Source organism: Diadema antillarum, unplaced genomic scaffold, assembly GCF_040938485.1.
Source record: "Diadema antillarum isolate AM-2024a unplaced genomic scaffold, OU_Dant_1.0 seq00002536_RagTag, whole genome shotgun sequence".
NCBI lineage: Eukaryota > Metazoa > Echinodermata > Echinoidea > Diadematoida > Diadematidae > Diadema > Diadema antillarum.
In genome coordinates this window covers 76,291-104,007 of record NW_027273138.1, presented here as the reverse complement: position 1 = coordinate 104,007, position 27,717 = coordinate 76,291, and the positions used below count along the sequence as shown (strand labels likewise).

The window sequence follows — 27,717 nt, the reverse complement described above, 5'->3', positions numbered from 1 at the left end:
AACAACTGTACATAGCGTGGCAACACAAGCAGAGCAGAAAATGAACAAAGGAACTACCTCATGGTGCCATGGGAAGATGAGATACCCATCATTCAGATCAGTGTGATTAAATGACACTTGCAATTGCAGTAGCTTCCTCTACCTTATTGGGCATTCAAGCCACCAATAACATGAGGAGACAACATGTCTTTATAAATACTGATTCTCCCTGATGCTCCTCCAGAAATCTTTACTAGCTTGCCAACTTTGTCTCGTTGAGTTTTCACCCATGTCTGCTTGCGCTAGCCTGGTTGATCATTATACTGTAGCATACCTTCTACCCCAATCTCCATTTTTTTGGTTTTTTGATGACTGATACGGCAGCTTCTTAGCCTCCTTTTTATAGTCTTCACGAGCCTTATCATTGAGCATCGGGTGCTATTGAACCCACTCCATTAGAACGTGTACCTTTTCTTGGTCAGTTAAAATAAGGCTGGAAGCACGTTCTGTTTCCTCTACATCGGTGATTATTATAGGGAACTTCCCGCTGGAGCTTCATTGTCAGATTAGTTCAAACAGTGCTGGCAAATTGTCTGCATCTTGATCAGTAGAGGTATGTAAAAATGAGCAGGAGAAGAACTCTCGCACCTACCACAGCAATTTGCTCTTCCTTTTCGGCCTTTTGCAGTCATTAGGCCTACAAAAGATAATGAAGACTCGAAGAGCACAGGAAGATACATTCACCAGCCATTCAGAGTCGAGTGGGATGAATGATATCATGCAGTTTTTAAACATGGATCACATTGGAATGCCAAATCTTCACCAATAATAATTGCCTACGCAGTTGTAAGCAACACTACGTAAATGTACGCCAGGTCTACGCAAGTCTACGCAAATGTCTACGTAACAGTACGCAACACTACGCCAAGTCATACGCGAGCCGAAAAAGTGCCTTCGTGTGAACACGGTTTGATCGCGTACTGTTGCGTATAAATGGCGCACAGTTGCGTAGGGTTGCGTAGACTTGCGTAAAACCTGCGTATCAGTGCTCTACGCGGAGGGTACGCGAAAAAATTAAACATGTTTAATTTTTTGCGTACATCTCGCGTACGTATTTTGCGTCCCTCGGCGTACTCTTCCGTAGAGTTGCGTACTCACAGCATACAGATGCGTAGTGTTGCGTAGTAACTACGCAACACTACGCAACACTACGCAACAGTACGTAAAGCTCGGTGTGAAACCCCCTTAAAGATAAAAAGGAAGACATGCATGCCAATTAGGCCTCCGTTCCACTAACCATCGGAGGCTCAAATGATTCCCCAAATGCTCAAATTTCAGTGTTCCGATGAAATCTGACCAGACAAGTTCCAAAGACTCGCACCAAGGCTCACAGAGTGTGACACCAATGGCGGAAAAAAAAAGCTCCAGAACTAAAGACTCGAGTTAACCTCCCCGATGACTGTTTAATCGTCGGGAACTTCCTCGAAAATGATTTTGTTTGGTGATCCGAGTATCCTCTCGGATCACCTTCTGTTTCTGTACGGATTCTTTCTTCTTCTTCTTCTTCTTCTTATTTGTCCTCAAAAGTTGTGCAGAGGTTAGCTCAGAAAGTCCTCTGCCTAACAATTTCAAACTTATACCATATATGTATCATGTCCCAAAGACGACATATCTAGTTCTTCTTGTTGTTGTTGTTGCTTTTGTTGTTGCTGCTTTAGGTCACCCAGTAAAATGCATCGGATTGCAATCTGATGAATCCAACTTGTGTTGGCCGACCATCAAGTCAGTGTCAGACATGTCGGGCGTGTTTTGATGAGGCGAAAATGTTGATCGAATTAATGTAGCAAGTTGAACAAATCAGAGAAAGTACACAGTCATTAACAAACTGAAGTTTCGATGGCGCTGTTGTACTGCTGGATGAGGGGACGACAGCATTTTGTGATGTAACCACTGTCATGGAAAACGACATTTTCTTATAATTCCTTACTTGAATTTCCATAGGCGAAATGACAAAATGAGGTAGACTTCTGATCCAGCGATAGCAGCACCGAAACCTTAGCTAGGACTCATAATTTTTCAACTGATTGACCGATTTTCCTCAAAATCATTTCACTAACGTCTAAAACCATACTTAATCTGCTCTTACATTCATTTTGAAGTGAATCTTCTTTAAGTGCCAGCAGACTCTCCAGCTGTGCCATTGCCTAAAATGCCAGTGGACTATCGCACTTATACACTTCTACGCCTACGGCTCCCGAGGATTCAACGACGGAGGATACTCTGGTCCCCGTCACCCCTAATGATACTGTTGAAACTCAGGGCTCCCTCATAGATGGAAAGTACAGTTGAGTTTACGAAACTGAAATAAAAAGTAATTAAATAAGTATCTGTTTATGGTACAAACATTGTTGTTTTGAATTGCTTTAGCGTCCTCCTTGTCCTAAAGACTTCGGAGACACATGGAATCGGCGTTTAACTATCGTCAGGAGGTGTGCTGTTTGGGAGAGTCTGTTTAACCTGCTTCCATACACGATTTCCGATTTTAGCGCGAACCAGCCCAGTATGTGGTCTCAGTCTGATTACCATGCGATTACTGGCCGATTAGCCGAACTGGTGTCCTGCGATTGTCGGAAGTGTTGGGTCAGAGACAGATTACCCTCCAATCACAATCAGATGAACAGATGACAGAATTCTGGCGGCTACCTGCCTTCGATCCGATTACTCCCACCAATATCAGAGCTTTGTTGGGTTCGAAAGAAATCAGGGTCCTCAAATTCCGCTTGTCGGCTAAAATTTCATCGGAACTCATCAGAACGCCGAAATTTTGACATTTCGGGGATCGGATGAGCCTCCGATGATCAGTGGGTTGGGCCTTAAGCTAAGCATTTAGTTCGCCATCGGACGCCATTTCCAGTAGCAATTCGAATTGGTGTGGGATGAGTGTTGGTGAGAATTGGTGTCAGCCTGATAAGTGTCAAATTTATGTCGAGCAGCTATCGGACGTATCTGGTCGACTGTGGAATGTCCGGACCGGGTGATTAACCTTAAACAGAGGCTCATCTGATTCCAATCTGCGGTCTGCTCAATGTGTTCGAGAGCAGCTCATGACAAATTCAGCACTCATTCAACACTCAGGGTAATAATCTGATTCCACAGATATTCTTTCCTCTTCGGTCACACGTCGTCCGTTGGAAGCAAAGTTTGTTGCTTCCGAAATGTATCGGATCACCGCCCGCCATGACTGACAATGACCTGATAGTCGACCAACACAGTCGGATTCATCAGATTGCGACCCAATATATTTCGGTGTGTGACCAGAAGCAATAAACTTTGCTTCCCTTGTCTTTATACATCTCATCTTTGTCGATGAGGACTGGTGTATAAACGATATTCTGCACCGCCCGCTTACTATATCTGTTTTGAGAGCAAACTGTTGATAACTCATCAATTCAACTTTCACCTGACTCTCATCTCATAAACTTAGTTGCATGTGATGTGATGGCAAACGGTCTATTAAAGTTGGGTGATTCCATAACAGTGTAAGCCCACATGGGCGACCGGTAGACTTTTATCAGACAATAACCGCTAGCAACAAGGCTTCATCAAGATCCTAATTGTGAAGATTGGTCAAAGAAAGGATAAAGTAAGTAAATGACTGAAGGCAAAGACCACCACTGAGAGTCGATGAGCCAGAATCTAAACTTTATTTGAATATACATAATATGGATGAAGCAAATGCAGCAATATTAGTATAGAGCACATCAGTGAAAGTTTAATGAAGATCTGGCAATTCCTTCGTAAGTTCTGAATTTTCAAAGTTTCGGAGGTGTTATTGCTGGATAAGGAGACCACAACACAATTTGTACGCCACGCATGAAAATCAATGTAACAAATTCCATAAATTCAATCTTTTTGTGAAATCATACATTCCCTCCATACTTGTTACTGAAATGTGCTCAGAGAAAATTTAGACCTCCCATTATTTCTGAATGAGGTAGATAAAGTGTTTTTTATGACAGAAAAGTCAAAATATGTTGATGTTTTTAGTATTTTCTTTCCATCGTTTTCCATGGGAGACGCCACAAAAATATTGTAGATTTCTCATCCAAACTGTAAAGATTCATAAGCTTTACATCGAGCATGATCACACAGCCAAGGGCAGGAAGTTGTTGTTGTTGTTGTTTTTGTTGCTATTTTGATTTTAAGGCGTGTATCATTCAGTCATGGCTCGTCTAGCCTTTTGTCAAGGTCCTCTCGCTGTATTGTGAAGAGAGCCCAGCTGAGTGGGATTGCGCTGTTGCGCTCGGCTGGGCTTGCTTCGCTCGCCCATTAGAGCGAGAGGGCCTTGACAAAAAGGCTATGGCTCGTCAGGTGTACTGTTTTGGAGAGTCTGTTTGCCCGCTTCCGTACACATTTTCCGACTTTGGCTCAAATAAGCCCAGTCAAAGTCAGTGTTTTGTTTGTTTGTTTGTTTGTTTTTTTAGCTATTTTCCTCTTTTTTTCCTTGACGAGAAAAAAAAAATGGGGGGGGGGGGGGGGAGCGCAGTTCCGTGACCACTGACTATGGGAGGACGCATATTAATTTCCGTCTCGTTCATTCGAAAATGAAATGAACTTCCTTGATTCAAACATTTCTTGTCGCAGTTTTGGTTGTTGTTTTTTCTTTATTCATAAGGTTTATAATTCTGACGTTTCGTTATTCTGAAACATATAGTTGTTGTTCTTGTAGGGTTTGTTCTTCCAAAAATTGAATAAGGTTGTTTCATCCGAATATTACACGAATTTCGTTGGTTATATCATATCCTTGGCCAAATTGAGCTGTTACGGGATAACTATCATGATGTGATTCATTTCACTCATATTTTCTTGCATTATTGGCAAAGGTGAATAAAAGAGGTCATATTAGTAAGATATGCTGTTCAATACAATCATGTTGATGTGTATTTGTTAGTTTATGTTTTGTGACTTTGAACATTGTTTACAGGTCTTTTCAAATTATGTTAACGAATGACTCTCAATATCCACCACAGTGTAAACTGTTCGATAAGACGACAGTTGCTTAGATTGAATAAGAATCAACATCTTCTCTGTATTAGGAACTTTTGTGTGCCATGTTGCTTGAGGCAATTACAATATGCATTGCCCGAAACTGCTCAATATGTAATGGCTCGGTCACAAATACCATTAAGAACTGCTACGAACGCCGTACGAACGATTTTCAGACAATTTCGTAAGATCTTCTGATAAGAAGGCCGTAAGAAACCAGCATTCGTAGACCGTTCGTAGACCGTTCGTAAGTTCGTAGCCTGGTCGATGGTCTTGTCCAAGTTTTTTTTTTTTTTTTGGTTTTTTGGTAATTTCGTACGAAACCTCCCTTCGTAAGGCGGCCGTACGAACTCCAGAATTCGTACGAACAGTGACATTCGTACGAACGTTTGTACCGTAGCTTTAATGGAATCTATACTATACCGCTCTTCCTGCGACTTTACGCAAAATCATAAATGCGTCAGAAAGCATTTCATATGATTTATGAATGAAATATGAACTGTACTACATGTACATTCTCTTCACTCAGCAGTGCTCAGAGGCTTAATACATTTAGGAGACAAACAGAAGAAACTGAAACCTGAGCCTTCACCCCTCTGAATAATATCTTCCTTTCATTTATCCTATGCCTTGTCCGCCTTGGACTACTTAACATAACAATGTCGGAATCTCGGAGCCTGGGTATTTGTTCCATGTTCATCGTGTCACTGCCGGCAACCAGGGACAGCCTGGTGGTAGTGTCGTTGCCCGGAAAGCAGTAGTTGACAGGTTCGAGTCCCACTGGCTCTTTTTTTTCCGACATGTTTGTTAATTTACAGATCAGCAGTTGCGATCTTACAAATTTTCATTTGTAGAGGGAGACAAACTGAAGAAACTCAAACCTGATATCAAACATTATATCTCATTTTTATAGATGAGAAAACCAGTTTCGAGGAGTAGAATAAAGTGTATTTTGATTATTTGATGGAAATCACGAAATTATCACGAAAGTGATATAAGCTTCTTTTCAGCATAAATGTCAACAAAGATGCTTAGGAGCTGGGCCACGCAGGACACTCTCATTTTTATATGACTGTAAGTTTGAAGCACACGTATCTACACAATTCACATGTGACAGGCACACTTTCACTGCTCGGCAGCGGACACGCACTGTGTCTGAGAAACACAAGTAAATTAAGACTGAAGGAACCAACAAACTTACCATGGACTGCCATGACGATGAACACCATTACACAGACGACTTTCTTCTTCATCTTGGAATGATCTGTGACAATCCAGCATCAGATTCAAGTCTGGTCTATTTCATTACCAGACAATGGCGTCAAACACAAATTAGGCTTCCTGAGGAATCACAACATTTGAACAGACTTCTGTGATAAGCATGCTGAATCTCTTGACTTTTTTTCGCAATTGATATTTATCTGAAGTTTAAACAAAAAACACTGATTCATAATAAGACGAGTGCGAACCACAATTAAATCGTTTACTCGACAAACATCCGCGTTTGCACTAAGATACCACTCAGCGGGTTTCAGTGGCGATAATTTCCAGATAATAGTTTACAGTCATCAAGGATATTTACTTTTGCCCGGAGAAGCTTGAAACTCTCGGAAACAGGGCACGTTCTAATGTCTCTTCATTAAAGTTATCGTTCTGTTTGTCAACATTGATGATTAGACCTAGTTTTTTTATGTTCCGCAAGAAGACGAGACAAGGAAATTATTGTTGTTGCTTTTTTTAAGTCAAGATTTGTCGACCTTCCTCAAATATTTTCTGTAATTTAGTTGGGACAAGCAAACCTTATTTGCACTCGTTACTTGAAGCTATGACTGTTATCATGAAACGTTTACTAGAGCATTACAGATTTGGATAAAAAAATTCCGCACTTTAAAGAAACAATGATAAGATAAGTGATGTTCAATTACGTCACAAAAATGACGCGATTGGTCTTCCTACGGGGCATGCGCAGACATCCTACTTTTTGAGAAACATGTTACTTGCTTTCAATGAGAATATATTCTAGAAATCCGACGAAAGGCCGATATAAAAGTATCAGCAAAGTATGCCTTGTCAGAGAGCTACCAACATATTTCAGAGTCGATAGGCCCATGCAGCATAACTCTGATAATGGCGCAGATGTTTGTGTTCGTTTGTGTTCTTCTTGTGTCGAGCTTCAACAGTCATGGCGTCAATGGTAAGTTCATATCACTCCAGAGCGAAGAAAGGTTATACCATTGTAGATTGCCCACGAAGGAGTCCGCTCGCATCATTTTTTTTTTTTTTGGTTGTTGCAACGAATAGTTTTCTTTGGTAGATTTTTGCAATATATTCAGCATAACTTCTGTTGTTCCCGTCAGGATCAGTCTACATCTAGTAATGCGTAAATGAATTCATGGTTGTCTGTCACTATGCGCCAAGAGTGGCTCTTTCAACATGTCCGTCGGTAATAATTGCAGGGCTCTTTCAGTGTCTTTGGAAGAACAGTGCTAGCACTGTTCAAGAATCTAACCCGAGTACTATACTATCACATTTTTGTTATTATCATCATTACTAAGTACTGTTATCATCATCATTATCGTTATTTTTCTTGTTGATATTATTGCTATTTTAGTCTGGTTACTTGAAACAAGATGCAAATAACTTCGGAATTGACCACTGCACCATGGATGATAGAGAATCAAAGATGCAGTTTGATATGAGCTTAGGCATTTCATGCCAGATTATTCTGTAGTTCTTGTGTGTGTGCACGCACATGTGTGTGTGTGTGTGTGTGTGTGTGTGTGTGTGTGTGTGTGTTGTGTGTGTGTGTGTGTGTGTGTGTGTATGTCTGTGTGTGTGTGCGTGTGTGTGTGTGTGTAGGGGGGGGGGGGTATAGTCAATGGTCCCGTTCCTTCCCGACGGAAAGTTAAGGTTTTATCGCAATTTTTTTTTTTGATTATCAGAGATGAAAGTGTTCATAAAATCAAGCTTTAAGTATAGACAGTAGTTGACCTGGGGCTAAACATGCACGCCAAATTTCATCATAAAAGTCTGCAGAAATGATGAAAGCGTTGACCCACTGTATTGTCCGATTTCTCGGGAGTTTCATTTCTCACGCCAAACAGTTTGAGTCTTTATATTCAAGAAGAAAGTCTGATTGACGGAACTGTCTGTTTTTTAATGATTAATTCATGAAGTTAATAGTGTACCAGTTATCATCTGGGACCTGTGGGACAAAAAGAAAATGCTTTGGATGCTTGTCATTAGAAAGGAGGAAGTTACGGTATACATCACTTTGCATCACTATGGTAATGAGATGTGCATTTAACAAAAGTCGCATTTCTATCTTCTGTTTTTCAGGCGATGATTTCGACGTTGCTCAATTTGGTAAGAATAATTGGTTATGCTATTTCACCTGTGTAATCTCCATTCAATTTGTTCTGTATGTCATCTCTGTACATCATTCGGAACATGACCATTGATAACTATCAATTTTCTTTTTCTTTTTTTCGGGGGGGGGGGTTCGCATTTACCATTTTCGCACACTCTTGTTTCAAAGTTCCAAGAAATACCATTAAAATTGACTTTTATTTGGAAAAGTATTGTCCTACGAGCCCAATTCCACTAAAATTGCCGAGAAAAAAAATCAGTTCAATCGAAGTTATTAGGCCTACCAATTAATTCATTAGAATGTATGAATTGTATCTGATAACACTAATTAATAGATGTTTTCTTTTATCAGAATGACAGAACCTCTTTTTTTTTTGGTTATATATCAGAAGGTTTCTTCTCGAGGTTTAAAGGGATGGTATAGTATTGGTAAAGATAAGGAATGAGCTTTTAACTTTTTGCCAGCTACTAAGAAACCACTTATGAAATGTTACAGAGCATACCATTCTAATAGGAATTCAAACTTTATTTGATGAAAAATCGGTTTTGAAATGGCTGAGATATCCCAAAACAAAGTAAACAAAGCGATCATATAATAAAAGGTGTGTCACGCCTTTTATTCGGATCGCCTTGTTTAGGATATGTCGGACATTTCAAAACCAACTTCAATCGAATAAAAGATGAATTTATTTTGGAATTACGTGCTCTTTCATTTTCATGGAAGGCGTCTCATTATCTCATCAATAAAATTTAGAAACCTGAAGCCAGGTCTCAAACGAAATTATTCCATCCCTTCAACTCTTTTGTTGGCATGCCTTCCAGGGTTGACAGCATAGGTTATTTGATTGTTTTTTTTTACCCCACCATGTTATCTTTTGTCTCCATGATTCAACATTCTATATCACATTACAATAAGTAGAAAAAGGAAATTCCGTGGAAACATTTCTTTACAGAAAAAACACACAAACCATTTTCATACAGAATATCATCAGTCGCTTTTGATAAATTGATATTGCTTCTTATGATATTCAAATCTTCCTCAGTTCTTTTACAAATTTCCCTTTCAAAAAAATATTGCAAATTATCTTCACGACAATTTTTTTTTTTGGTTTCATTTCTGAACAGTATTTGTAAATTAACCAAAAGGCATTGTCTAAAACAAGTCTAATTCAATCTCAAGTGCATCCCTGTTATCTTAAAATCAACATTACGCACAGTCTATCATAACTATCACTGTTCATTTCAATCACACTCAATCAACGCATTTCAATTATCTTCATCTACACCGCAATGAAAACAAAATTCCAGAGTTGTGTGTGCTATGATATATTCTTTCAACAGTACGCGATAGTGGTGGTAGTGTGTGTTTTTGGGGGGATCAAGGAGGGGGGGGGGGATCTGGGTATAGTCTTCCAGACCAACCCTACCCTACCCAACTTGGCACATTTCAAATGCTGTTTGATCATGCCAAACTTTCTTTCCGGATGAAGGAATTGTCCTTCTATAAACTAATGCTTTAGACCGGGCTCTTTTTTTATTGATACATGTCCACACGTTTTCGTTATTTTGCCAATTTCAGAAGTTCTTGCAATTTCATTATGTTGGACATTTTCCAGATGGACATTTTCCAGAGTATTACCTTTAGTATGTTGAAAGTGTTTGTAGATGGGACGGGCTCCTTGTCTTTGCTGAAAATTTACAACTTTTTATAGCTCCGCTGTATTTTTCTCATCTGCTTTGTTCAGAAACAACCAGAGACTGGCAAACCCCCCTAGGTAAGACTTTACGGCTTCCATTTATTCACACTATTGAAAATCAAACCCCCCTTTTTTGTCGTCTTCGTTGGAGTGTTGGCAATACTCATTTGTAGAGAAAGCTGTAGCCTTGAGTGGCAGTCCCGAGCTCCATAAGAAAAGGCAGCTGACGTCTTCAAAGTTACCGTATTGCAAAGGACCTATAGGATAGGTCTCTGCACTCTGCACTCCGCGAGCGCAATAAAAGCCGTTTATTTTTCAATTCTGATAACCGGAATCCATAGTTTTTAAGATGGTCATGATAACTCACACGCATCTCACCATGGCCGGCGGAACCGGGGGGGGGGGGGGGGGGGGGGGAGAAGGCTCGGCCCCCACTTTTTGCACCATACAAAGGAATACATAAGGTGTCACCACTTTGGACCCCCCCCCCCATTTTTTTTTTTACCCCGGAAGTGCGTAAGTGGCACTAGAAAGAAATGCTAGTAGATAGAGACTTGAAGTGTGAGCGCGGTAAGGTTATGTTTTTGCGCTGAAGACCTTTTTTTTTCTTTGCTTGTCAGCTGAAGAAACCCGGAAGTGGAAGGAGAAAGATGAGGTGAAAACCTTTTTTTGTTTGTTTTGCTTGTCAGCTTAAGAAACCCGGTAGTGGCACCAGAAGTTGCGCTGAATGCCTTCTTTTTTTTTTGCTTGTTAGCTCATGAAACCCGGAAGTGCCCCCCCCCCCAACTTTTGTAAACGCTCCGCCGGCCCTGCTCACTCGCTGCTATGGTTAAAATGGTTAAGAGGAATGATTGAGTACTCTGCCTCGCTGTTATAAAGTTGTTTTCTTTCGTACATAAAAATGAAAAGACAGAGCGAGTTAGCCGTAACAAGGAGCCCGTTTCTCTCTCAAGACTTTACTTTCTGGAAGTTGAAAGAACGTTTTCGCACTGCTTTAAGCGCATTAAGAATTTTGAAATATCTTTTGCACAAGAACGGTTAAAGAAAGAATTCGACGAGTTTACAAAGCAATTCTTTAAAACCATATGGAGGAGTGTATATATGCAAGATTTTCATCATTCATCTTTACTGGTCCAGGCTGATCAAATACATTAAAAGTATCTCAAAATATACAAAATGTAATAGGTTTAATTCTAAAACCACGTTTTCATTAGTCTTTTTTTTTTATCGCTAGGTCTACTATACTCAACAAACGATTAAGATCGTTTTCCTTATTATTGTATAGAAAGTAATGTATAATGCACAGAGCAGGCTCTTCCAGGGAGGTACTAGGCGAGTTCACCTATTATATCTGTTTGGTTCTTCATACTGCACACACTGAATTACATGTATTTGAAACTGTAATGGTCTTGTTTCACTCATGCATATTGTCTCTCCTAGGCACTAATCCGTGTTTGTTTGGCGCATTCTTTTGAACATAAATGTCTTTGTATAATGCTCGTTGTCATTTCAGGTACAACTGCAGCTCCGAATGGAGATGGTAAGAAAAGTATATTTTACTTACATCTCTTATAGGGGAATGACACCCATTATGTACATGTGGACTATAGTATACAACAATATAGTATAACACATCACGGAAGTTTTAAGAAAATTTGACAATCAGTTTAAAAATTATGTATTTTCAAAATTTTGGAGCCACCATCGCTGGTTGAGAAGGCTAGGTAAATGTCACTGCAGGACAAAGATAATCATAAAGAAAATACGAAGGTAATTCCAGAAAATGTCTTTTCTTTTTTATAGTATGCTGACGTAGTATGTTTATAGGGTAACGCTTTTATGGTCTCTGCTTTATTTCTGAAAGAAGTTGGTCAAGTGTTTTTTATCATACTAGAAAGGTTCAGAACAGAGCTCTCCTTGGCTGAACAGGCATTCTCTGTCACACAAGTCGCAGTTGTGGATTGTTTCTGTGGGTCCGCTTCTCTTCCGCTGCATTCTTTCCTGGCCTGTCTTCAGCTCAGCTGCACAACCAGGCACTTCGTCAGCTCGAGTGATCAGAGCCGTGTTCCTCCCATGGTGCTCTGTATTCATCTCAGAGCCTTCAAGTCCCTCTTGACCTCATCTCTGGAGCCCAGCAGTGGTCGGGCAGTATCTCATCTTGTCAGTTACCAGATGTCCATAGAAGATGTTATTGCGGGGATTCAGCCACCAGGCTTCCATACGTTGGACGTGGCAAGCCAGCGAAACCTGTATTGCCTCAGGAGGGTGAACATGCTTTGTATATACCGACACGAGAAAGAACTTCGATCTTCGACTCGTTGTCTTTCCATAAGATATGCCCAATATACGGCGGATGAACCTCAGTGGAAGGTGCTGTTCAATCTCTCTCGTTCTTGTTTGCATGAGGTTGTGCATGTCTCACTCCTGGTGTCCTATAAGGACACAGACATTGAAGACTGCCGTTATCATCTGGATAGAGACTTTGATGTTCTCCAACATTCCTGTGCTAAGATGAGCGGGTGCCGCATTGCAGCCTTTCCGTTTCTCTTGTCATGCTTGTTGGACTCTGCGTCCAGCCCGGAAGAGGCTGCTGCAGACGGCGGACCCAATCTGCTGGGGATAATGTGGACTGGTTTACAGATTCCAACTCGCAGTCATCGACAGAGCTGGATGCCGGCGCTATACTACACCCTGTCTCAAGACGCTTGTCTTCTTCTGACGGATAGTCAGCCAAAAGTCATTGCAAGCCTGAGGGGGAAAGAACCATACTAGAGTCTGTAGCTGCTTACTACATTACATAGAGACATAATAAATCCGTAATAGATCACATACAGAGATCGAATATTGTTTAAGTGGTTTCTTTGCAGGCAAGATTCGCACTTTTGAGGTTAGAAATTATGGTCTTTGCAGGAACATATCATGTGCTAATTTGTTGTACTCTTTTTCAATTGAAATGATTATAATTGCAAGACAAAGTAATGCACAAAAGTCAGAGGAGAGGATATACCAGTTTGCCAGTATTCGCTGCACCTCAGTGACAGCATGACGCGGTAGGTAGGGATGGGGGGGGGGGGGGGGGGTGGTTGCTATGTGATGGTCAGTATAGCTCCCACTACGGGATTTTTTTATATAACTTTGTATGCGCGACCGAGGTACGATCTTTCGATGTTTCATATTCTATTTGATCTGTGATTCAGGAGCTAGTGTCTCATGTGACAGCACTTCAATGACGGTGTTCCTCGACAAATCTCTCCTTGAAAATCACGGTGTCGCAAGCGACGTCCACTTCGAAGACCAGAGCTGTACTGGCTACGACTACGGCAGCCAATATGTTGCTGTAACCACTAGGTACAACGATTGCGACACACAGTCTGAGGTCAGAAAAAAGAAATCACCTCATTTAGTATGAAGGAATGATTTTCACGTACACATCTTTGCTGGATTGAGACAATTAAACCATGTCAGAATCAGATGCCTTTACAAGTCCTTATGACAAGAAGTCTATTGAAGTGTCAATAGAATCATAATTGTGTGTGCTATTACGTTCTATATGTATTAAGGTAGGTGAGAAGGGGGGGGGGGGGTACTTCAAGATGTTGAGCGCGTGGAACAGTTTAGAAGTTATGATCTTTAATCTCAGGTTCGAGAACATTAACCTAATTGAATGCAGATCTGCCGAAAAATAAAATCAATAACTGGTCCTAGTGGAATATATCTTTAAGGAAAATAACATAGCTATGAAGTAAAGCCGTGTCAACAGTCAGATTCTTGCTAAGACAAAGCTATACTTTACTTTTTTACTTCGGCGTATACCAAAATGTATTTAGAAAATTATTTTGTTTGCATTTCATTGGTTTGAATTTCTGCAGCAAACTGATGCCGTTATCAAGTACTCCAACGTGGTGACCTACTTCAAGCCAACTGGAGAGAATGGATCTTTGATCACTCGAGACTTCCGCCTGAAGATCCCTGTGACATGTGAGTTGAACCGTCGAAGTCTGTTGGGGAGTTCCTTTAAACCAAAGCTCGGCGTTGTCAAGTTTACAGAGGTTGGCTACGGCAACTTTTCTTTGAGTCTCAGTCGCTTTTCTGATGACTCCTTCAGCGCACCCCCCTCAAACCTGGAGGCACTTGTTTTGTTGGGAGAGAAGCTCTATTTTGCAGTTAATCTGACAGCGGTGACGGACCTCACTCTTATGACAGACCGCTGCTGGGCGACACCGGATGTCTACCCGATGAACCCAACTGCATACACTTTCATCAAGGATGGGTATGTAGAAACTCAAATGTTTCGTTCGATTTACGCTAATGTTAAACGTGACTTTAGCAGTGCGGGGTCCAGTGGTGAGCGTACCGGGCGCGCTCCCCCTCTTTTTTTTTATTAAAACAAAAGAAATAAAACGAAAAAAAGTGGGGGAGGCAAGCGCCCCCTTTATTTTGTGAAGGCGCCTCCCCTTTACGGAATTCCTGGATCCGCCCCTGCTATAGGCACATGATAGTAATCATGTGGGATACTGACACAATGAGCAATAAATCGCATGATTTAAGACACAAGTTTAAAAAAATGATGAGTTTGAATAACGCAAATGGGATTGCTAGAAACTCTGAAATTCTGAAATTTCGCCTTCCCGTGTATATGATTATCTGTGTTTCCTTATTTGTTCGTCTGTATGTGTATGTCAATAGCTGTGCCGAAGACTCGACAGTGGACTTCTACGACTCAATGGGGACACTATTCAAGGGTTTCTCCATTGAAGCTTTTGCCTTCATCGGCGAGTACCCAGAGGTAAGCTGACTACTATGCATGACCATTTGTTACAACCTGGTGTCGAAGGTGCCAAAAACACCTAACCTAACCCAAATCCTTTCCTGAAAACCGAATTTTTGATGAGCCATCGTTTTATCTGTGAAGTTTGCTACATTAGACAAGATAGCTTTATTGATACCAGCATGTTATTTGGTATTATCAGGCATCATATCATTATCACTTATCACAATGGGATACACAATAACTAGGCCTACTGTATCAACTTGACGAAATGTGTCCACAACCCCTCCATTTATGTCATGAAAAACATAACTAATACCCATTTCATTGTTCAGAGCTTCGTCTCTGTTTAATTTGTGTAAATCACATTCCAACCACTGTATTTCTAACCCTTAGTTAAGACCTCCTTATATACTTTGGTAATCGTTCGGCGACAGGCAGAAGTAACTTCTTTCGAGTCAATAAATTTATGCCATCATCGAATCCTAAGAAACACACCAATAACACCGTAAGCACGTACGCATACAAAAATGACAGTTACTCCGTGAAAATTCCAGCAAGAGTCACAACAGCTGATTTGATTTAATGGTGAAAAATATTGTAATTCAAACAGCAGAATGTCGTAGCAAACAGGAAAATGATGTATAGATCGCTCAGTCGGGTCCGTAGAAACATACATGTATCAGTATCATTGAAAAGTTCTGTTTTGGCCACGTCAGGTTGTTCGTAGGTCACTGCTGTCCTTATGTAGAAAGTTCATCAGAAACATTTCCTGCTGTGGCATACAATACTCTTTTTCAACCAATTAACCCTAACTAGGCCGGGCTATTTAGGTAGTTGATAGAGCCGGGGGGGGGGGGGGGGCTCCCAGGCCCCCCTCAAGATCTCGGCCGTCGACCGCGCGATCACGACGAAAATTGGCACACACGTTGCCTATGATGTAATCTAAAGTACCTTGAAGTTAATTTTTCAAGAAATTATCATTTTTCAATCAATTATCATCAAATTATGCTAATTTATGCATAATGATGCATGAAATCAGACTATTTGGTATAAATCACAAAATAAAGCTCAAAACATGCACATTTTTTGTGTAAATATTCTTTTTAGTGTCCTTAGCAAATGTAATATAAAAAATTGTGACATCAGAAAAAATTCTTAAGTATTTTATTGTTTTTTTAATTTCTTATGTATTTCATTGTTTTTTCGATGAAATTTGTCCGCGACATCGCTCCGAACAAGAAAATATGTTATTCATTGATTTTAATCAATAAAACACCAAAATAATCATGCTTTTATGAAATTTGCCTGAAAGCACAGTTTGCATTGAAATTGTACACGAATTCACGTTTTTGAGCAATTTTTGGTCTGACATGCATGTGCATATTATGCGTAACTTCGGAACCACGCGCCCGGGCGTCGCAAATTTGGTGTCAAAAGATGCGGGAGACTCGAAAGAAAAAAGTCATGAAACGTCGCGGCGATAGCTTTTTGCGATTGTGATACATCGCGCGGAACGTCGAGGGGGGGGGGGGCCCTCGGAGGCCCCCCCCCCCCCCCCCCCCCGGCCTAGTTAGGGTTAAATCTACGACACCCATTTAATTTGAAATGTGAGAACAACTATACATAAGACAGGAAAGACTCATTTTAAATGTTAAAACAAGAGATTATGCACATTTTTGTCAATGATAACGTCTACAGGTTTATCTGCACTGCGATATTCTGGTGTGTGACAACACCGATCCCAACTCGCGGTGTGCACAAGGATGTGTCCATCGGTCACGTCGCAGTGCCTCTGGATCTAGAGGGACGAGTTCCAAGCCTCATACCATCTCCAACGGACCACTATCAAATCAGCAGGACCTGGAATCACGTGACAGTGGTAGGCTCCGTTGTCTATGCAGTATAAAACAAAAGATAAAGGGGCAAAAACAAAAGCACTAGAAGAATCAACCTGCTGTAAAGCCATAGGGTCACAAGTGCCCTGCCTTTTAAAAAAAACTGTTCACTCATCATGTATTTTGGATGCGGATCGTGATCAAGATCACGACCAAAGAATTGTGGGGTTTTATTGTTATTATATCATTATCATTATCATTATCATTATCATCATTGTTATTATTCTGTTGTAACATGACGAACATGTCCTAAAAATTCCATCCAAATCCGATTTATGCAATTCGAGTTATATTTTGTGGCTGGTAGAAAAACAAACAAGCAAACGCTGCCAAACACATAATCTCGTTGTCAGACGAGAGGTTAAAATACAATACAGTACAACAAATCAATGTATCTTTATATCTAATATTTCACTCTCCCGGCAACATCCAAGTGCCATGTTGCCTGCAAGGCAGAGAATGTATGTTATTTTGCATCGCCTGCTTGTCAAGATATAAGGTCCTTTTCTCAAATTAAATCATGGCTACGTGGACAGATAAATCCTCTAGCATGTAACCGATATTTTAAGATAATGCTTCATAGAAGTGATGTTTCTTTACTGCAGCGAGGGCCACCGCAGCTTAGAAGGAAACCTGCCAAAAACTTATACTTGGATTTAATGAATGCAGAAATATTAGTCTAGAAGACATCAACTGGATTGATGAAAATCGGACAATCAGTTCCAGTAAGTTATGATCATACTCTTTGTAAAGTTATGGTTAAAGCCTTGTGTCCCCCTCTTTCCTTTTTCGTTAGGGCATCCAGCTGCAGGCTGGAGGAAATTTTATTCGTAACCCACTTATGAGATGCAGCGTCATTAAGAGTATTCTATCGTCTATGTGCACCTTCAGATTCTTCTTGGCTGTCTCAGCCCGTCAACATGATGCTAGTTGGAACAGCTGGATTCTTTGTCGCTATGGTTGCCATGGTGTCTGTCAGGAAATGGAGAGCACGTCGTCAAGGACCTGTGGGGTACCGCCCTCTAAAGACGGAAGAAGCGTAGGGTGATTAGCTCTGATCAGCTTACAATGAAAGGACACTGGACATCTCCTCTGAAGTCTGATTTTGCTCATCCTAAATAAGTTCAACAAAAAATAAAAACTGTTGGAAACCAACATTTTGTTCATACTGCAAAAAAATTAACATATCAATCCCCAGTCATTTTCAAGAAATGGTTTGAAAACGAATAATATACAGTAAGTCTAATAAAATTATGAAATGATATAGGTGGCATTGTGGAGTATAGCTTTCGCTTGTATTTTCGAACTTTGTCCATTCCACCTCCCTCCGCCGCTCCTCATCTTTCAATCGACATCTTTGGCAGGGGCGGATCCAGGAATTTCGTAAAGAGGGGGCGCGTTTACAAAAATAAAGGGGGGGGGGGGCGCACGCACCCCTCCCCCATTTTTTCTTTTTATTTCTTTTGTTTCAACCAACAATAAAGGGGGGCGTGCGCCGGTTGCGGTCCTCCCTGGATCCGCCCCTGTTTGGAAACTGGGCAGAAGAGGGTGCCGAGTGTCAGAGACATGAATGCATATGGGTTCGTCTATACCTTTTATGTCACACTTTGCTCTTGCCATCTCACTCCCTTCCCTCTCTTGCCCTCTCTCATGATAGTTCCAGTTCACACACACACACACACACACACACACACTCACACACACACACACACAGTCACACACACACACACACACAGTCACACACACACACACACACACACACAGTCACACACACACAGTCACACACACACATACACTCAAACACACACACACACACACACACTCACTCTCTCTCTCCTTCTCTCCTCCCGTAGATCATGTGTGATATGCTGTTTGTTATTGTTAATCATTCAGGGAAGGGTATGTTTCGTCACGTTTGTTGTAGAAGACATTTCTCTCTTTTTTTAATAATTTCCATCATAGTAGTATAAAACAATATCACTGAGCGGTTAATTTCAAGTATGAGGTAAAACATTTTCTAAATTTGTAATCTGGGGTGTAAGTGGCTTCTATTGTCATCGCTGAAGGCAAAAGGAATCACTTGACAGTCATCTTTATCGTCCACCAATGTAAACTGATGTCAATATGTCTAGACCAAAATTTGTATAGGTCTTGCAAAAATACGATGATTTTTTTTGTTAAGGAAAATTGACTTTATAACGGATTCTCGGTATCAATTGATAATGTCGTTTATCGCGTTGTTCATGTTTACATGTGTTTTCACATGCATTTGCAATTTGCATATTGTACATTGTACAATGATTGCCCTATCAAGAACCACAAGCGCGGTTCTTGAAACTGAGAATTTGTACCTAGCAATTCTTTATTACTAATTTTTGTGGATAAGAGAAATCATTAAAAAATGGAGGTAGCATGTCTTACTGTAGGTAGATATTCTATGTATATATGTCACAAGTAGAAAAACATAAAAATTGCAACTGAGGTGATTTTTGTAATAATATGAGCTATGAATAAACGAAGGAATGGCAAACTGAGATAGACACAATACTATACTCGCTCAGCAAAAATGGTTCATTATTCTGCGTACGCCTGATATGTATGTCTGTGCTTGAGTATTTCTTTTGTAAATGTATATAATCCATCAAAATACTATAACATTATTCCTGACAATGTACCAGGGTCAGGATTGAATTTAATTCAATTTATTTCAGTTCAATTCAGTTCGATTCAATTCAATTCATTTCAATTCAATTAAATTAAATTCAATTCAATTGTCCAACTCAAGCATTACAGGAAATTCAGTGCGGGATTTTTACAGACATAATATATACAGTATGATGGCAAAAAAGAGCACGAAATAGTACAAAAAAGATAAATATATGTACAATCATAGAAAATCATACTGGAAGAAACGATCCTATAAAAGCATGACATTGATGTAAACCCACTCAATTAACATTATAATCAAAACATAACTTTCTCATTCCATGTCACCCCTTCAACCTACGATAGACTATAGCAAACTTACCAAGAAGCATCGACACAAAACAAATTTAGCACCTGCGTCAATAATAACAATAATTGCATCATCTTACTGAATTCCAAGAATATTGCACATAATTACTATACAATTTATCTTTGATATAATTATGATAATGAGTGTAATCAGAAATGTCAGTTTGCAAACACGCCAGTTAAAGGCTTGAATACTGATATTGCAGAATATTGACAGAAGAGAAAAGGAAGGAAAACAGAGAGAAGAAGAGCATGGTATTATTTTTTTTCAAATAATGTATTTTATCATTAAGTGTCACGCCGTCCCTTATAGCACAATGAAGAAGAAGAAGAAAACGAACAAAACGAATAAAACGAACTCTAATTCGAGAGTTAGTTTAGGCACCTATAGGCCCACACACACACACTCACACACGTACATGTATCTATATATACATGTATATATAAATATATATATATATATATATATATATATATATATATATATATACACACGCGTATATGTAATTATATACACATGTATACATATTGTAACAAAATGATATTTATTTTGTGTAAATGTAGAGTGCATATCAATCGACACTCACATAACATATAGTGCGAAATTTGCTAATATCAATTCAGTAACACAATGTGGTCGTGGTTATTTTATGCTGATTTATACATGTAACAAGCTATGCATTTTAAAAGAGTACATTTTGTATTTAAACTGTTCCTTTAAGTCAGTCTTCTGTATTGATGATTATTTGTCAATTAATGGCTTTTGTGAAGATTCAGATAGTGATGAAAAGTATGGGTGATAAGTGCAGCGATAATTCCTAGAGTTAGTTCAAAGTTGCGTTACAGAGGTTTGACACATACATTTAGCATTGCATGTGTATACGTGTGTATACAGGTGGGCCATATGACACATTTTAGACAATTAACTTTACTTAATTAGTAAACGTGATCAGTCATGGGGCTGAAAATGGTGTTGATGTATGATGTAAATGTTTTCAATCAAACTCTGAAGAGTTTAAAGGGATAGCTTAACCCTGTGTATTGTGTTGTGATTCAAGCACGTTCCTCTGCTCATACTTTCTGTGCAAGGAGGTTGAGAATCGAAGCTGTTCTTTGTGATAGCATCGTTTCTGTCTTGTGCCCGGCACGACGATCTGAAAGTGAGTATGTATACACGCTATTATATACCTGCGAATAAACAAGTTTGTGTTCCGGTACTTCGCCTCTGAAGTTGTGATGCATTCGTGTTCAGTAAGATAACAGTATTGGTTGGAATGAGTGTTGCATGCCGAGGAAACTAGGATGATGACCGGTGGTTCTGCTCAAGAAGACAACTCGTCCAGCAGCCTTTGCGAGCATTCTCGAGCGGGCTTTGCTCCAACGTGGGACAACTAATTCTCTGGACGGACGTCCGACGTATACTTCAAGAAGGGACGTCGGAGAACGAAGTACACCACTTTGGAAATGATAAGTACTAACGACGTATACTTCTGAACTAAGGTGCAGAACGGCGAAGTACAAGGGCGAACGTCGGGAAACGACGTACTTTCTGAATGACGTCAAAGAACGACGCACTCTAGAAACGACGTCGGGAGTGAAAGTAAGAACTCTCTTGTCAGTGTGTTGGATGAGATAGATGTGAAAGTAAAAATGTGCCTTTGAGTCAGATGATGTGAATCGAAGTGCAAGGTGTAAACTGGTGACGTACGAAGAGTGGTGGAAGACTAAAGGTTTTATCCTCTTCATAGAGTGATCGTATATTTCGATCAAACGGACGGTTGGCTCGGTCGGCATAAGTGCCAAGGCCCCGTTTTCGCTACAATATATGTATGTATGTATATATATATATATATATATATATATATATATATACATACATATATATATATATATATATATATATATATATATATATATCATCACTCTTTCCTCATCTGGCAACCAGCGGCATGCACCTGGAATCACCACAATCTTCATATCATGTAATATGATTTTCTGTTTGTATTCTGTATGTCCGCTTTTATGTTGAATTGCCGAATGAATAATGATAATAATGATGATAATGATAATAATGATAATAATGATAATAATGATAAAAGTAGTAATAACTAGACTTGGAATTTGTCAACACTGACAAATTAGGTGATCCGATCTTTTCGAAAATCAATAATTTGAGTCCTGATACCAATATAGGCATGACCATACAGGTTTCATCTGTGTTTAGGGACATTATTGCTTGTGATATTTGGATTGTCATTTAGAAAAGGGAGTCAGGTCTGCCATCTTTGGTACCAAATTCCGTATACACAATATAACGAAGATACATAATGAAGTATGTTTGACCATTGACCCCACTTTGCACAGCCAAGATGGCATCTGAGCAAAAAGTGATTAGTTTGTGAAATGATCCATGTAACATGGTCTTTGCGTGTTCAAAATATGGGAAAGATAGGGCATGTATTCACCAAGATACAGGATGAAACATTCATGACCTTTGACCATGACCTTTTACTTTATTAAGAAATTTGATATCTTTTAATCGTTATTTCAGTATCGCCAACCCATGAAATGACATGTACAACTCATCAGCTTTCAAAATATGTAAAGAAAATGGGGGGGTCACCGCCCATCCTGACGAGTAAAATCGGATTTAAAATTGGCGGTTTTTTGGCATAGTTTTACTGTATATCGCCATTGACGCGCGCGCGGAATTTCAATTTTGACGGGCCCGTATGACGTCATATTGAGTTGGATTGACTTGAAACTTGGTAGAAATATTCCTTGACATTTCAGACATCCGATCAAAGTGAAAAAACGGGAAATTTCTATTGCATATAAGCTGTGCGGGCGTATATGCGCGCGCGTACGTGTTCGTCCGATTTTTCAATTTTTCAAAAAATGCTCCAAATGGTCTGAAACGTGTGCAAAAAAATTTTGAGCTTGATTTAAGCATACAAATATTTCAACGCGCGCGTACGCGCACGTTTTAAGGGTATAGATGAATTTTGAGAACATGAGTAGAATGCGCTTGACTTGAACTATAAGTGACGTAAATTTTCATTGAAAAAATCTATTCCATTAATGAGATATGAATGAAATAAATATGTTTTCATATAATGACGTCATAGTGACGTCATGGTCAACTGATCACAATGATTTTACTAGATCTGTCGTCTTTGTGACATGATACATATATGGTATAAGTTTGACAATTATAGGCAATGCACTTTCTGACCTAACCTCTGCACAACTTTTGCGGAGAAATAAGAAAAAGAAGAAGAAAGAATCCGTACAGAAACAGAAGGTGATCCGAGAGGATACTCGGATCACCTAATAATGATAATAACAATGATATATAAAATATTACGTCCATTGGGTCTATGTAAGGTTAATGTGTGTGTGTGTGGCACACATACACACATTATAGCTTCTGACCACACGAGCAAAGAGAATTAAGGGTTTGGGACGAACACCGATCTAGGGCTTTCAATAGCTCAGTCGGTAGAGCACCGGTCTAGTAATCCGGAGGTCTCGGGTTCGAATCCCGATGAAAACCCATTTTCTTTGCTCAAAGTTTTCGCCATTTATTATTTGTTTCTGGTCAGTTTCCCTTTCTTGTTTCAATATACTATCATATATATATATATATATATATATATATATATATATATATATAATTATATAGGATGGAAGGCGTTGCTTTATTAGTGACTTAGCTGGACAGTCTGTTTCGGCCGAAGCCTCGTTAGCAATTAAATCAGTTTCTTGTTAAAGTACAGTGTAAGACATACGGCTCTGGTGCACTCAAGCAAGCAAACAAATGATACAAAAGATACATGCACGTGGCTACTTAACACAGTAAAGTTGATAATGACACTTGTACTGGGCTTAACGTAAGGCAGGGGTAAATGGCTTTAATTGTTACATGTGGTCGCGGGGGGGGGGGGGGGGGGCTAACCAAGCTCTGCGAGGGAAAACTTTTTCTTATGTTTACATATTGAAATGAGTTCTGTTCTTGAGTAACATATTCAGGATTGCTGATTTCTTGGCCGTGATAATGTGGAATGTGGAGATTTTGGAGTGATCCCTGAGGTCACTCCAAAACGAGTGAAAACGAGCATTTTCACTAAAAATTCACTCCAATTTCACTCTAAATTCACTCTTTTTTGCATTCACTCTTTTAAGAGTGAATATTTTCACTCGATTTTTTTTTTTAGAGAGTAGAGCCCGATGTTTTCTTTGCCGGGATTACGGTGCCGATTTCTCCTAGTATTACACTATGCACCCACAAGTTCGCATGTCTCAGCTCCATCGTATGAGCCCATCGTGACATCGAAGAGGTCCTACTTTGCTAAACGTGTTACCTAAACTTCAACATAAAATCCTCAGTTCGTCATGTCATCCCATGACATATAGTTATCTCTAATTTACATCTTTATTTTAATTAAAACCAACAAATTGTGTGTATCTCATTTGACATCTTTATTTTGAACTATTATGGTCATCGTATCTTCATTTTACATACTTATTTCCATCATCATGTGTGACCCACAAACGTTTTAACATTCAATTTAAAAATTGATGTAGGACAAGTAATGGGCATTTTAATGGACGTCGTACGCATTTGAAGACCTGAATATAAGAACGACCCAAGTCCAATTTTTGGCCAAATTCAGTTTGACATGGGAAATTGTAGCTTATGCATGGACTCATCTTGTGTATAAATGATAAATCCTAATTACCCCCGGAAGTGCCTGAAATGAATGAGTTAAATCTTATATTAATGTAAGAATGAAGGACTTGGGTCATTCTTACATTCATATTATAGCGCCCTCTCTCATCCTTCTCTCATGTCTATAGCAGAATATCATGTATATGAATCAAAGAACGACCCAAGTCCACCACACAAAATGGCCTCTCCACAATTAATGTATAAATGTTAATTGTCATAATAATATATGTTCTAATTTGTATATACAATGTTGCCTTCCCATCACAATTGAATAGAATATTATTAGACAAATAAAAAAGATATTAAGTTTTTTTAGTTTATTCGAAATGGTCTTCCATGGACTTGGGTCGTTCTTATATTCATATACTCATTTGTTTGCCCATATCCGAACTTGAATGCTGTTAAAGATCTGGTGACAGGTGGAGACGAAGTTGAATAACAATTACCGAAAATGTATGAGCATTCAATGAATGAATCATAATGCGAAAATTCGCAATCGGTTGCCAAATTAGTCAATTATTTGAACGAAGAAAAACTATTTCGAATCTATGATGGTTTTTCTATGCAAATTTGGCAAAAAATGAATTGTTCCAATACGAAACCGGTTGACAAAACAATGAAATTGACAGGAAACCTTGTGGTCATATAGTATAAGAAGTAGAAATTGTAATCAATATTAAATTTTGTTTCTGTCTTGAAGGATAAGACACGGGATTTTTTTTTGAATATTTTATTCTATATATGTCTTTAATTGCTTTCTACCTATTTCAACGAATTCAAACGGGTTACCATGGATGATTTTTAATAAAACAACTTTCAATCTAATTCAGTTCAATTCAATTCAACAAGTATATCAGCAATAGCCATAGTTCCATGCTAGGGTTAATCATGGACTACCAAAAATAGTCTACCAGGGGTCTAGGCTCAATAATCGCTTTTTAAGCCTAATTTAAGGCCTTCTAAACTTGTTTCAAGGGAAGGTGAAAACCTCGAGGTGGAAAACTGTTCTCACTGAACGTTGATGGCAGTAGAAGGATGCACACAAAGTACTGAAGTACAACATACAGTAGTCAGTGTGAGTACGTATTCAATACAACGGCGTGCTTTGAGTGTGGCTTTGAGGCATGAAGTGAATGTGAGAATGACGAGTGCAGGGTGTAGTGAGTGCGCCAGAGTTACCGTGTACTCAAGAATAGCATAGGGTACAGTATGTACATTGTGTGCACGCGCAACGAATTCAGATCAGTCGTACCAGGGAGGTTCACCTCCCTGGGGCCGTATTCTGAGAGCTTATTAAGTGTCTGATTAGCACTTAATTACCGAATTGGTATTCTGAGAGCATGATTAAGTAGGGGGTATATTAACTACCATAGCAACAAGCGTTTTGGCGGGAAGGACCTAACGTTACGCGTTTGCGCGTATCAATGCGCGTGCACCTCTGAGAGGACTTAATCACAGAGTTAATTACGAATCGGTATTCTGAGGGTGTAATTAAGTATGAAAGTTAATGGAAAACTTAATGATACCTATGAGTGTCATTAACTACTCCGATATCACGCAATACATCGTGTTTTCTCTGCCACAACGATGCTTACCGTCTTCGGTAACAGAGGAGCGGTTGAATGTTGTTATCTTGGTATCCGTAGAATTCAGAGAAAAAAAGAAATATAGCCGATCTTCGAGGAATTTTGTCATTTTATGTGAGCAAAGAGGTTGAGATCTTCGCGTGCGTAGGTGAGTGGTTGTAATCAAATACCGGAGTGTGCGCACGGAGCTCTTGGGTTGTAGTTACAGGGGGCGTGGAGGAGCGCGTATTGAGGGCATATTTGCGCGTGTAATCATCATTTTGGCTTCTAACAAAGCGTCTGATTGGATGGAATAACAATTAGATGGGAGGGACCAAAGATAATTACAGGGGACTTAATCATACCTTAATTACGTCCTCAGAATACCGATTTTGCCCATGATTAAGGGCCTATTAACTTCACGACTTAATCACGAAGTTAATTACAGACTTAATTACGACCTCAGAATACCACCCCTGGTCGTACACATACCCAGCAGCAGCAGGTGTAGTGTGTACTACCAAAGATCTTACACTCATCAAGACGATCAACTCTCCCGATTTTACACAGCCGCTGGTGAAACGCAAGTGGCAGCCGCCCTCTAACGATGAGCGGGGATAGCCGAACCTGGGTCGGAAGCACTGAAATCGAGGGGTACTTACTCAGTACAGTGGCCATGCAGAAGACGTCTGGCAGGCTTGTGTCAAAATATTATAAGAATTTTTGAATTATAGGCCTTTCCAGCGCTCTTACTTCAAATTGATACTTCTTTATGCGAATGAAAGTATACATTTCTGGAGTGAAAACTAGTTAAAGAATCCACTGTTATATCATAAATTTCTCTGAAAATATGAAGGTATTTTTTTCTCCTTATGAAAATGACAAGAATTTTTGTCAACTTCACATGTTCGCTGAAATGTTAGATTTTTGTAATAATGCTATAACCTCGCTTGAAAATCATCCTACCATTCTTACAAGACTTACTATATTTTAAATTAAAGCAATCAAAAAAGGTTTGAACTGACAAAGAAGGGTTTAAAACACATTTTTACGGTTACCTCTTGTAGAAAAAATTTCAAATTTGATTACAAATAAGTTTCTTAGACACAATACACGTTCACTTTATTTTTTTGTGCCATTTTCTTTAAAAGAAAAATGTTTATGTTTAGGAACAAAATAAACAGACCTTTAGCAGCTAATGGTATCAGAACTTATCGTCATGACTATAACGTTCGTCTTTCTGTGACATTTTTCAAGATATAATCTCAATTCAGAGAATTTCATCCGCTCTTTATTTTTTTTTTTTAATGGGAGTGGTTCAGTTATGTGAGTCTATACATCTCTACATGGGTAACGCCACCAAAATAGATTATTTTGAGGCTCTGGTTCAGTTTTGGTATCTCATTAAATGACAACAGTCTCTATGATTTACTCAATTATTAAAATTTATTCAATTCAATCAAAAGTTCTATAAAGAGCTTTCACAACTTTCCCGGATCATTCAGGCTACACATGCACAATATGGACTGATATAAATGGACTTCTCCTTACTTGGATGTTCATGATTGAAACAACCACAAAATCATGGCAATACACAATATTAATTCAGAGTTATACGTTAGGTTCTCTATTCAACTGAATACTTGAC

The 27,717-nt window shown here is 39.3% G+C and overlaps 2 protein-coding genes across 2 annotated transcripts in view; one reads left to right on the top strand and one right to left on the bottom strand.

The window, feature by feature from the left end:
* Positions 1-6,278, bottom strand: part of LOC139714931 (scavenger receptor cysteine-rich domain-containing protein DMBT1-like) — a 33,006-nt gene extending 26,728 nt beyond the window's left edge. Inside the window, exon 1 of the mRNA XM_071626581.1 lies at positions 6,227-6,278. Coding sequence (XP_071482682.1) covers positions 6,227-6,278 — 52 coding nt within the window. The remainder of the gene's footprint in view (positions 1-6,226) is intronic.
* An 844-nt stretch (positions 6,279-7,122) lies between these two features.
* LOC139714929 (oncoprotein-induced transcript 3 protein-like) lies at positions 7,123-17,800 on the top strand. The gene is made up of 8 exons (XM_071626577.1): positions 7,123-7,219; positions 8,365-8,391; positions 11,605-11,631; positions 13,289-13,467; positions 13,961-14,361; positions 14,778-14,877; positions 16,561-16,741; positions 17,649-17,800. The coding sequence occupies exons 1-8, from the start codon at positions 7,153-7,155 to the stop codon at positions 17,798-17,800; spliced, it is 1,134 nt and encodes a 377-aa protein (XP_071482678.1). The 5' UTR covers positions 7,123-7,152.
* The last annotated feature ends 9,917 nt before the right edge of the window (positions 17,801-27,717 follow it).

What these genes read in the sequence shown, in the direction of transcription:
- LOC139714929 (XM_071626577.1), top strand. Translation starts at nt 7,153, where the DNA reads ATGGCGCAGATGTTTGTGTTCGTTTGTGTTCTTCTTGTGTCGAGCTTC. An exon ending in TGCAGCTCCGAATGGAGATG is followed by an intron (nt 11,632 to 13,288) that starts GTAAGAAAAGTA and finishes TCTGTGATTCAG; the next exon opens with GAGCTAGTGTCTCATGTGAC. An exon ending in TACACTTTCATCAAGGATGG is followed by an intron (nt 14,362 to 14,777) that starts GTATGTAGAAAC and finishes GTATGTCAATAG; the next exon opens with CTGTGCCGAAGACTCGACAG.